We start from the raw sequence: 13,020 nt of genomic DNA on the forward strand, positions 1-13,020 counted from the left end.
GGTGATGGATAACAGGGATGTCGGTTGTGAGATGAGGCATGCAGGAGCTTAAAAAGTTGCAATTATGGTACAGCAGGTCGACTTCATCAGATGGGTCAAGTGGAAACACTTATATATTCATATCCAACCAGGCTATTCTTGGAGCTTGAATTGAAGGGATTGTATAGCCCGCACTTTCTCTCTTACTCACGCCGGACTAAGAGCCTAAATCACAATTGGATATCATATTTGTGGAAAACAATATCCTGATTGTTAAGAGATCGTGCAGTGAACTTTGTTTGTGTAAGGGAAGAAAACAACGGCGGCTGCACTCGCTGTTAACATGTGCGAGCAGGAGAATTCAGCTGTGATACCCAAGTGACTCTTGTAATCATACTGTATGTGGAAAATGAGTCTCTCAAGTCCATCATTTATCATCAAGGAAGACCCACAAACTACAGGTTATTATACAGTTCAACATCACAGCTTCCACTGCCTCATCCACGGCACATGGGCAAAGTATTTCTAAAGGGATTAAACAATATTAAAAAGAAGAGTTTGTTCTGGAAACGGGGAAACACCATCCAGCCCAACTCCATCCCATGATAGTAGGAACAACTTTCACTGTGAGTGTACTGACTTTTGGCAATGACCAATAGCCCAATTTTGTTCAATATCATATGAACAGCAGTTTTTAAAAAAGGATCATGTTGATCGTTACTTGTGTGCAGTCTTATTTTAAAATAATCTGCATAGAAGTTCATTAGTGAGCTTTACAACCATGGCTTCAGTAATAACACTGCAAATTTACACATAGTGGGAATATCCTATCATATTATGTCATATATTTTTTTTAAATTATCATATCTATATATCTTTCAATAACATACAAAAAATAAAATGACTGTTTATCCGACCTTATCTTTATGATAAGTAAAGAAGAAGCTTGAAATAATTTGCTTTGAAATTAAACCTTCCTCACTAATGTCTTGGAACCTAAAATGCTTAATGCTGATGTTTTGACACGAGGATGTTTAAAATATTTGTGGAAAGAGAAAACGGTCTGGTCTTGGTGCAGTATTTTTAACTGGCTCTCCTCATTTTACCTTGTTGCCATAAACAAGGAAGTGAAGTGACATGTTTGTACTGACCACATTCTTCACTGTACATGTCTTGTTGGAGAAGAACGCTGTGGAAAAGCTCGCTCGGTCAACAAATAGCGCAACGTCTTGGTTGTTTTTTTAAGGAGTTTTTGCTCAGCCGTACTCTGCTGTACTTGGCCCGACTACACAGTGTATCATGTGTGGATAAAGAAACAACACATTAGAAAATCCCATGATAGATGCAAGGTTTTTTTTATATATATATATATATATATATATTTTTTTTTTTTTGTCAGCAAAGTTGCAACATTGCTTTTTATAGAACACCGCAGTACAACGTAAAATGAAGCACACACTTTATGTTGCTGTATGAAGTGATATGAGGAATGTGCTTTCCCTTTTGCCTTCATTTTTCAGTCCGATTAGTGCACCATGTTGAGTATAGTCATTTCAAAGCATCTGCAAACTTAGAAAAAAAAAGACAGCAGAGAAATAAATACTGTACAACACCATATATGTAATACTAAATTCAGAAATCACACAAAAAAGTCATGCTTTTCTCAACAGATCGCCTGATATATGCACTTTCATCCAATGCCACAGCGAGTTAGCCTTCAGTAAAATTTTATATATAATTTTATTATATAAAACTCCCAAAACTCCTTGCAAAGGGTCAAAAACACAATTTTTCTAAGAGACGTTTCCTTCATTTGGTGTCATGTTGATGGATGCTGGAGGACGCTGATGTGTAACAAAGGCCATAGGATGTGATTCACTTCATGTTCATACTCACACCGTGTGTCACCACCTCACACACTGAAAGCATCTGTGTTCATTCATCTGCTCAGGTATTTCCTTTAATTTGTCACCAGTCTGTATATACTTTAAATAAAGTGCCGTCCTTGTAAAAAAATCTGTGATTCCAAAAATGTAAATGCATGTCTACATATACACATCTGGTAGCAGAGTTCCTGGTTCGGAGTGAACATCCATAAAATCAGATGGGATAGAAAGGGCCATTCCTGGAGTTTTAATGTATTTCTGAGTAGGTTGAAGATAAATGCCACTGACAGTTAAATGGATGAGGTGCAAAGTTCAACAAAACGACTTCTACAGAGCTAAAGGCTTTACAGTCTTTTGTGCTACGCCTACTAGTGAAAGCCTGAAGGATTTAATCAAAGGCCATATTGCCTTCTCCAGTGCTCTCAGCTACAAGGACACTAACTACACTTCGAAATGTTTATGTCAGTTGGAATGTCCTTTCTATCCAATCAAGTTCTTTATATGACACCTTTCTACAACACTCATTGAATCAACAATAATTAAATTATAAGGGTCTGATTGCTTTTATAAAATGGTGCAAAAGCATCATCTCTTTGCCGGTTCCAATCTGGATTACACACACAATAGCCCCAACTAATCTGTGCCCCAATATCCTTTCTACAAGGTCCAATCGTGCCAATGCTGTTTATCATGGTCAGTCTGTCCCCCTGAGAATATTGTAGAGATACATCTTTGAGTGCTGATGAGATTTAGGACTTACACAGGCACCAACTGTCTGATTTTTTTTAACTCTTTGGCACCCAGATCATATCATTTCCTGTGATAAAAATATGACAAAACATTTGAAACCAAATGTGCTGCCACTGTATTGTTATTGGCTACAGGCTATTCTCAGAATACCCACAAACAGAAGGTTTTAAATCCTTTCATCTTACCTCTCTGGTTCACATTCTATATTATTTTATTATAACCCATGTGCTTGTCCCACATGATTGTTTGAAATGTACATTACTGTGAATGCAACAGTGGACGTACTGTATCAGCATGATTGGATTCATCTGTTGGGATTTGGCCTTTGTGTAATCAGTACAGCCCGTAAACACACATTCATTTACATCTGGTATTAAAACGTGTCAGGACGTACTGTGACCACATTAAATACAGGTGTAAATGCAGCTGTGGTGTTCACGGTGCACAGAAAACAGAGCTCAAATGGATCTCAGTGATGTCAGGTGTAAATGTAATCAGATGCAAGCTGGACACGAGATCCCACGTGATGTCCGGTGTTTATGGAGGCGCACGTTACCTAAGGTGAAACCTACAAGAAGCATGATCGGGATATTTACCATATGTTGTTGGTCAATCACAAGCACTCTAGGACACTATCAAAAACCCAGGAAGAAGACATCATGCATTCACACACCCAGGGGAGTGTGCCGAGTATAAGGAGAGAGCTTGACGTCATGCCAGATGTGTAACAGGTTGGCAAGCAAAGGGAGAACACTGCATTTGTTTTCCATTCATATAATTCAGTTCAGTAGAGCCTGTTGTCAGGACACAGTGCCAAATCCTAACTTGAGACAGCCACACTTCACCATCATTACTAAACCCTGCAAATCACAAATGTGCATTTCCTCTGAGTCATCAATGCATAATTAATGTCTGACGCACAGTTTCGATGTAAAATTTCATGACTGTAAGGGTAGACTGTCTCCTCTCAAATTAGGATTGGGCCGCCTGCCTCTCTGAGCAGGAGTTGTACTTTTGGCTGCGGTCCCTCAGTACTCCCTGGCCTCTTCAAGTTCATTCATGAACACGTCTTCATGGGGGTTTTTTGGGCAGCTCAGCCCATTGTTAGGCGGACGCACCACATGGAAGCGACTCCAGTCTCCCTTGCACAGGATCCAGGGCAGCACATCCACTTTAAAGTGCAGCTCGGGTGAGAACTCAGTGCTGATCAGGTTAGGCGTGCCTGCGCCTTTCCCCCGCGTGATCAGCCGCCCACGATCGTCATAACAACAGTGCTGTGCTGCGAGAGTGGACGAGTCACCGGAGAGCGCCGAGCGGATGCAGTTGCGCGCCGACGGCTTGTAGATGTCCAGGCGTTCTTTAGAGGCGCTCGCGTCACGCCAGCGAAACTGCCGGCCGTGACTCTCATCGTAGACACTGACGACGGTGTACGCCACTTCAGAGGGGAAGGAGCAGGGGCAGCTGGGTAACTCGGACATCATCTGGTGGAGGTACATTTGGAGGAACTCACTCTTACAGCTCAGCCACTTTTCACAGCTGTCCACATCTGTAGGAAAGAGAACAGAAGCACTGCATGAGCTGTCGTGGTTCACTCATAAGCAGACATGTCGCAGTAGGATAAGTATAATCAAATGATGATGACTGAGTTCCCTTTAGCTGCCTCAATTTGTGCCTCAAAAAGTCCTAATGTGTGCTTGTAAAAAGGCCTAATAAGTATCTGTGATACTGTGATGACCTCACCTGTCCCAAATGGCTCGGTGCCATTCTCCATCTCGAAGGGAAAAGGTTCTACCACGGTGTTGACCTCACCTGGAATGAGAAGAATGGCACGACTGAAGATTAAAAAACAAAGGGACCTTGTTTTGGTCCTTGTGTTACTTCTGACACAAGTGTAATCTCACCAGGACACGGCTGCAGGTCACATTTGGAGGCTTCTGTCAGAGTGCATGAGTAGCCACAAGACTTAGTCCTCTTCCTCTCACCGTGTCCACATGTCACCGAGCAGGGAGACCAGTGAGTCCACTCATCTGTCTCCTTCTCTGTGGGAGGAAAAAGTCAAATAATCTTTAGATGTTCAAACAGTTTGACAGATTCTATCGATACTTAAGAATTATACCATTTATTTATTTATTTCAGGGCTGCAATGATTAATTGATTATTATTCAATTAGTAAATTAATTGCCAATTATTATGATAATAAAATTGGTCTGAGTATTGTTTTTTTTTATATAATTAAAACAAGATCACTGATCTTTCAGCTTCCTAAATGTGAACATTTTCTGGTTTCTTTGAAATAATCAACAGCTTATTTGATTTAGAAAATAAGTGAGGGTTGCAAGATCAAAGATGAATACATTTGGTATTCGGATCAAACAGACAGGTTAAAATATGACTTCAGGGTGAGCAGCATTCAATAAGCTATTAGGAAGAAAGAGGTTTAGGGGTTTGTTTTGGATTATAAACACACACACACACACACACACACACAAAAACACTGAAGTGAACTGTGTGTGTGTGTGTGTGTGTGTGTGTGCTCAACAGTCTAATCCACAACAAGCCTTCAAAGATTGAGAACCGCCTCAGTCCATATAAATGACAGTTTAGTGCTGCTGGTCTAACCTTTCCCATGCAAACCCATATTCTTTTTAAGAAGAAGGTTTCAGTAAAATTAGAGAGAGAGAAGCTGTGCTGTGGCTGTCCGCCTCCGCACCATGATTCCTTGTGGTGTTAATAATACTGAAAACAAGTCATTCTTGATTAAAGGCGAGGTGGGTGCAGAAATACCAGCCTGGGTGTAGCGAGCACCCAATTTGACTCTGTGGGCGCTGCCAGCTCGCCATGTGGCCGAATGAGAATGAGGTCTCAGGAGAGTCTTAATTACAGAAGAGGCGAAGGCAGGCTTCCTTGATTTATGCTCACTGAGTCTTTAGATGTGACCACTTAACAGGCATTGTTGCCCGGCGCTGGCTCGTCCGCATGTGCAACACAGAGTGTTTATATTGACAGATGGGAAAGGGAACAGTTATAGAGTAAAAACAACTTTTCAGACACCTGCTACTGCATTTTCAGATTACGCTGGAACAGTAGTGGTTTGTACAACCACAACAACTTTCAAAAACAAACTTAGTCATGCACAGCTTTGTTTCTATGGGAAGTTTCAGTGATGAAGGAACACATTATGCTCCGGTAAACCCTCAATTGGATGGCTATTTACGGTAAGACTTGCGCAAATTGGCCCACCCATTGCCCAACTCCTGAACCTTTTTTATTATTCTATCTTTCCTCTGTGTCTTCTTTCCCTCATTCATTTGTCTACTGACTGTCCTCTCTCTCTCTTTCTCTCACTACTTATTTACTATTTTTACCACTGAATTGGTGTTCTGTGTGAGCTGAGACACTGACATTTTTCCCACCAGAAGAGAGCAGAATTAAAACGGGTAAACAGGAGTAAAAGTTATGCCGGGCCCCGGATGCCCCCGAAATTCTTGAACTGGCTCAAAAGGCTGAGCCGCTGAAGCCAGTGAGGGCCGCCAGGGTTTGGGGGGGGCATGGGGTCCCGCGGAAGGATGAAAGAGCCGTTGAAATGGCCCCTGTCATTCTGAGTTCCCAATCTGCCCTCTAATTGTCCTCAAGCAGAGAGCTGTTTTGTCCCGAGGAACATTGCCGGCCTCACGCTGCCATTAGCAAGCGCATCTGACCCATCTTCAAAAGACAGGCCTCTGCGACCAGCACGACCAGTGTCGACTTCAAAGTGCCCATAACCCACAATGTCCTGATGGTCGAGTGCTCTTGCTGCCTCGCATGCTGGCATCATTCATTTCACTCCGACTGTGAAGACAGTTATCATGCAGCTTTCCAAAACAACTCTGTCGCTGGCCCTTTTTGTTTTCCATTTTCTGTCTCTCCTACCAGACCTTTGCACGATCTCTTCTCTGATTTGTTGTAACAAATACCGTGATTAAATCAGTAAAATCTGCAAGATTTATTGTGATTTTGTTTTAACACCATTATAAAAATGTTGGCATTTCATGGTTACTAAAAGAGTTGTTTTTAACATGACTATATTAGCGGACAGTGTGGACCACTTGGCAAGACTTACCATGGTAGCTCTGCACTGGATCCCAGCCTTCATTCCAACGAGTATCCCAGTCTCCGCCCACTCCGCTTGGTAAGGGCTCCTCGCTGCCATAATCCAGGGAGTAATCTTCCTCCTCTTCCTCGCCAGTTTCCTCCATGCCTGACCGGCTGCTGCTGCTGTCCTCGCCAGAATCGGCGTCGGTGTAACTCCAGAAAAGAGGCCAGAAAAGCTTCTTGCCTCCGAGCCAATCTACTGTGGAAGAAGGGGAGGAGGAGGAGGGAGGCAGCCAGTCTTTTTCCTTGGCCAAGTCCATCTCTACCTCCATCTGAGGGTCATCCACCACCTCAATGGTGACCTGTATGTGAAGAGAGGGAGGCCTTTGTCTGTCTGTTGCTTAAACGTTCTATTAACTCACCAAGAAGTGCCAGCAACACTTTGAAGCAGCATTAACACTTGACTAACAAGCTCTACTCAAGAAATCAACCATCTCAAATGTGCAGAGGAATCATTTTAGCAGGCGAATGTTCTCTGATCTAAGTCAGTCAGCCAGACTAAGTACGAGCATTTAGCCGACCAAACAGTCGTCTCAGCGAGAGAATTTGAGCATTTATTCTGGGTAACTACCTCTCATTACCTCAATATGACTCACCCTAGATGCTACAGCATTTCCAAGGGGCCACTTCACCCAGGCAAATGGGAAACAACAGGGAAATGTTTTTGTAGCTGTTGTGAAACTAATGTTAGGATTAGAAAAGGAAAGCAATAAATGGGGGCGCATGTTTTCTTTAGACTTGGTTGAATATATCCTTGCTTCCTAGTTTGGAAGCAGTACGTGTGGTCTTTACGATACATGAAAAATGACTCTTTGCAGTGACCACACCCTGATTGCAGAAGGAAACTGCCATTAGATAAGTTACACAGAACGTTTTAAGAACTTTATGTCAATGTAAAAAAGGCAGAATAAGGATTTATTGAACACACAGGTCCTTCTTGTGTTTAATTTAACATCAGCTCTCTAGGTTTAGACTGAGGTCGCTATTTTTGTTATACATTAAGGAAATAAATCTAATTTTATCCATAATACCCACCTTTTAGTTAGAGTTGTTTTTGAATAAATCATAGTCACAACTCTTTTTTTTGTGTCTAGGAAGCTTCAAATGCAGGAATGTGTGATATTTATCTCCCTGCTCACCTGTATGTTGGGGTTCTGTGAGTTCATGTCAGCATTGGCCAGGTCTGGGAAGTTCTGCAGATCCAGGATGAATGGTTTGGTCTCCTCTTCAGGCTCCGGCTGTGGGAGAACACCAACGGAGCGGTGCTGAGGGTGCGACCACCTCCTCTGTTGGCTGTGCGGTTCAGGCAGCAGACTCTGCACCTGGTTCTGCTGCTCGAAAGTCTCTGGGACATAATGAACCCCAGCGCTATGAACAGGGTGGCCGTGAGCCTGATGGAAAAGAACAAGTGTTTATTTGAATTAGAGACATTAATCTGGCGGAACAGTTTAAAGGATTTTTCCTTTTGCACATATAAACCAGGGCAACTGGGACAAATATAAAGTGGTCACTTATTTGCATTCAAAAGCCAGTGGCTACTTTAATGTTATTGTCAAAACACATTCATCATTTATATTTGCTCACTCACGTGTAGAAACAATTAGTGCTCTGTTTCCAGGAAGAAGCCTTGAAACCATCTAGCACCTTATGGCTTGGCCGGCAATTCCAAAAAAAAAAGGAAAAACCCTGAGGCATCCAACTAAGCAGCCAAGTGACCAACCAGCCGTTGTTCATTTCATTCTCTTTCTTTTCCCACAACAGTAATGGCATCCAGGCAGTGGACAAAGAGGAGCCTGTGCCAGAGAGATCCTCTTTTAGCTTTAATGAGAGGGCCTGGGAGGCGTGGGACCCCTGTACTGGTGCAAGTGTCTCTGAACCTGCTGTGCTGCTGCTGCTGCTGCCTCTATGGACACCACTTCATTTGACCTTTCAGGTTTTACACTAACTAAGAAGGACGACCAGCAGGGAAACGTTGACCTCTGAGATTAGTGGCGACTATTTGTGAAATTATAATCGTGGGGAGCCGTCGATGTAAAGAATTATATTGCACGACATATATCAATTCCATTCCAGCCAATGGTCAAAACCTAAATACAACCCAATCAACTCCAATCAACCCTTGTCTGCCATTCACCCGAAATTATCCTGAACACACTTAAGTGGCACGAATGTATGATTGGACAGGACCTCGAATTTGGACCGGAGCCAGTTTGCGGTCCGCTCAGAACAAACCAGTGGCAGTTAGAGGGATCAAGAGCAGAGGAAACGTCTGAATTCATGACCAGTCGGTCGATGATTTATAGTTATGGCCTCTTGAACACGCAGTACTTTTCACTGACTGCCTGTGATTGAGCCATAAAGAAAGTATGCGGTCGGTCAAATCCAAGCATGTGAACACAGAAAGCCTGTTTAGAGTAGAAACCAGTCAGGCATGATAAATGATGGATGAAGAGTTGGCCGCCTCCCAAGATACGTATCTGTAAACTGGTCTATCTATCTATCTATCTATCTATCTATCTATCTATCTATCTATCTCAGTTAATTAGCTCTTAACTGAGTTATTTAGTTAGTTATGTTTAATGCTCAAATGAATTCTTTCATGACGAACATCAGTTTTGCACAAACAAAATTTCACTGTCACAACCTCAAATCGAATGTATTAATTTTAAATGTAATTAGTTTTGTTTTACTGCCCGAGTAGTGAGTGGTGAGTGAGTTAGAGTTTGTGCGGTGATGGAGTCTGCTAATATCAACACATGATCTGCTCCCAGCTCAACGCAGACTCCAACAGAAACCCCATAAAAAGAATAAAAAGCAAAATAAAGTTTTATCAAGTGCAGCCTGCTGGGCCAAACAGGAAATTGACCCACGCTGAGCAAAGACTTCAGTGTTGTCTTAGTTATCTCATCAGTGTGCATTTTGTCTGCGAGTAAAATACTGCAGTCTCCTCTGTCACTGACAGGGTCCAGCGTGCGCGCTTAGTGAAGAGGCTGCAGGTCAGTTACGGCCACACGTGTCACTGATATACAACTGTTAATGAAACGACCCTGTGTCACTGTGTCAAGAAATAAAGACAGCGACCACATCACGCGACACATGATGCTTCATACTGTCTTTTTTATATATGTGTGTGTGTGTGTGTGTGTACACGACCAGACCAGCAGTAAACATACACACCTAACTCTCACACATGCCCAAATACTCAAGGACTTACGCAAACGCAAAACAGACTAAGTCCAGAGACACGAGGCCGCATACTTTCACACCCTCCTCATTCTAGCTTGTTACACATCTGGATCCTGTATTCTTTTGCCCTGTATATCACCCACCCCCCCTCTCTCTGATCCTGCACTCTTCCTCTCGGTAGTGGGGCTGAACAAAGGCCTAATGTCTGATCTGATGGCATGCAATGAGATTAACAGGGTATATATATATATATATATATATATATATATATATATATATATATATATATATAGACATATACATATACATACATATATGTATATGTTGCTTCTCTCCACAGACAAACATCACCACATTGGCAAAGCCTTGTTTCCTCCTCTTTGAGCTCCGTTATGAGCTACTGACATCGCTACTGATGAGGCCGACTCACATTCAGGTCAGAGAGAGGAGGTCAGGAGACTGGTTGGGGGCAGCAGGGGCTGCGGTGAGTGAGGGTTGTGAATGGGATCTGGTAGTTTTTTTTTCGGGGGGGGGGGGGGGGCTGGCTGGGAAGGCAGACCTGATTTATGTGCCTGCAGAAATCAAAGAGCTCAGCAGCGATGGCTGTTTCCAAACCATTACAGAAGAACAATAAACTATGGCCGCTCTTTGATCGCCAACTCTTTCGCAAATGGAAACAGGACAACAAATGCATGCCTGATGGAATTGGGGTGAGGTTGTGGAGGATAACATGGGCGTTGGGGAGGGGGGGGTCAAAGCAGATAAGGCAAACAGATCCCAATATTGGGGAAAGGGGCCACTTCAACACAAACTCCTCCCTTTTCCTCACTGAGGGATGGGGGTAAAACCCAAAACAGGAAATTCCACATTAACACAATAAAGGACCAATGTACAATCACATGAGTGACACTTGACCCCGGCTCTGGTGTGAGAGATGCCGAGGGTTCACCTTATTCTAATTACACAGCATCTCATTACATGAGCTTCTCCTCCTTCTCTCTTCCTCTAATCCCCCCCCCCCCCCCCCCCCCCCCCCCACTGTCCCTCACCCCACACAAACACACATCCAGCAGGTCACAGTGGGTAAAGTCACCAACTGCAGCGTTTCTGGTGAAAGAACAGGACAATCTCAATAAGCTGCAGTAACATTTGTTTGCTCAGTAATCATCCCCTTCTTCTCTTCTTCTTCCCTCCCTCCGTCTATTTTTCCTCTCTGTCTTTTTTTGCTTTGGCATCAATCAGACAGATGACGAGAGGGAGAGTCCCCATAGGACATCCATGGGAGGCCACACAAGAAGGAGAGAGTTCAAAGGCACAAACTGAACCCTGACACAAACACACACAAACAGACTTTGATATCCAAATACGTCTGTGTGTAACACAAACATTTCTGTAGACGCACACACACTGCACATTGTTCGTGTGTGTGTGTGTGTGTGTGTGTGTAAGGAGTTGAGTTAAAGATGAATTACAGCTGAATAGAAACTGACTGATGGCAAAGTTTAATCTGCAAATCATTTAATGTGAGCTGATTGTGTTTAAATAGGGTGCTTATTATCTAATGTATAGAATAAAAGGTAGATTATATGTTGAAGCAGTAAATTACGCCAGCATATAGATTATGGCGTTAATGTTCCTTTGAGCAGTGGTTCTCAAATGGAGGTCGGGGAACCCTTTAGGGTCTGTGAAAAGTTTCCAGATTCATCCAATTAAATGGTTATGATTGGTACATAATAGTACATGCATGTTCAGTAATCTTCAGTAATGTTTTGTAATCTCAGTTAGTTCATATTCAAGTGAATATCTTCGGTTTGTAAACATGACGTTTGAGAATGCCATCATTTCAAAGGCAATTAAGTAATGACATAAAATAATCATTAGTGTTGATAACTGCCACATGAACTCTTGTTGTGCCATAATGAGCATAATAAGTACAATTTAACGTAAGGAAAGTCATGGGGAAACATGTTGAAAACCTCTGCTTTAAAAGGCATTTACTTACCTATGCTGCAATCATTTAAGTTGTAATAAAAGCTGGAAGTAGAATTCAACATTTCAATTTAATGTCTCACTTCTCACTTTATGTTTTTCAAATGTAATAAGTAAACGACACAGAACAGCAAAGACATTTTACAACTGTTAGCAAAGTTTCAGAAACGCACGAGCTGCCTAATTAGCGTGTCTCAGTGACAGGTGTGATTTCAAGACGTCGTCAAAGCCTTTATGTTACGCAGGGGGGAAAAAACTATTAACTTAAAAGACAAAGTGGAGGAAAAAAAAACACGTACCTTGTGTGCGACACTCATGTGTCTGGTGGGAAAACCCGTCCCCAAACTGAGGAGAGCAACTGACCAAAGCACGAGCAGCATGTGGAATCTCCTCGCGACCTCCTGACGCATGTTCTCTGCCTCGAAACCTCCTGTGAAGGTTTGCAATTTAAAAAACAACAACACCACTTTGTTTAGACGCTTTAATCAAGCCGGTGCTGTGGAGTTGGCGCGTTGCTTTAGAAGAAGCGGCTGCGTCCCAACCTCCCGAACCTTCGCTCGACAACAACTTTGCCTCGGTACTAATGCACTTTTAGGCCTCGTCAGAGTCGAGGTGTCGCACTTTGTGAAGATGCGCACCAGTATCCCGCCGCGCGCTCTCCATATGTGGCACCAGCGCCTCGCGCAGCAGCAGCGACTGTCAGTCCGTGTGGAGGCTCAGGCTCAGCGCTCAGCTACCCCATAAAAACCACAGTGTGGAGAGCTATAAGTAGCAGAACCGAGTAGAAAATACCCCACGCAGAATCTCCCCATCCGCACCGGCGGACTCGCTCATTCAACTACTTAAAACTGTGAGTCATTCCGTCGAGGGTGGGTGGATGTTTCCTTCCAATACATTGACATCTGGATCTGATAGTGCGCCGTTTGCTATCTATCTGTCTGATGCGTTAATCCATTATCAAGCTGAAGTTCATCCACCGGTGTGTGTGTGTGTGTGTGTGTGTGCGCGCGCCGCCCAGCCAACCGGTTTCTGAAAACTTGTCTTTTACGCACGCCTTGTGCTGGAGGATGGAGGGAGAGAGAGAGGAGTGGGGGCATGC

At 43.2% G+C, this 13,020-nt stretch overlaps 1 protein-coding gene across 1 annotated transcript; it reads right to left on the reverse strand.

Moving 5' to 3' along the window:
• Positions 1-1,344: 1,344 nt before the first annotated feature.
• On the reverse strand, positions 1,345-12,955 carry ism2b (isthmin 2b). Its single transcript, XM_058614387.1, has 6 exons — positions 12,221-12,955; positions 7,886-8,137; positions 6,715-7,048; positions 4,517-4,654; positions 4,356-4,424; positions 1,345-4,161 (listed from the first exon to the last, which is right to left on the reverse strand). The coding sequence occupies exons 1-6, from the start codon at positions 12,329-12,331 to the stop codon at positions 3,644-3,646; spliced, it is 1,422 nt and encodes a 473-aa protein (XP_058470370.1). The 5' UTR covers positions 12,332-12,955; the 3' UTR covers positions 1,345-3,643.
• Between the last annotated feature and the right edge of the window lie 65 nt (positions 12,956-13,020).

This window comes from Solea solea, chromosome 17, assembly GCF_958295425.1.
Source record: "Solea solea chromosome 17, fSolSol10.1, whole genome shotgun sequence".
Classification (NCBI taxonomy): Eukaryota; Metazoa; Chordata; class Actinopteri; order Pleuronectiformes; family Soleidae; genus Solea; species Solea solea.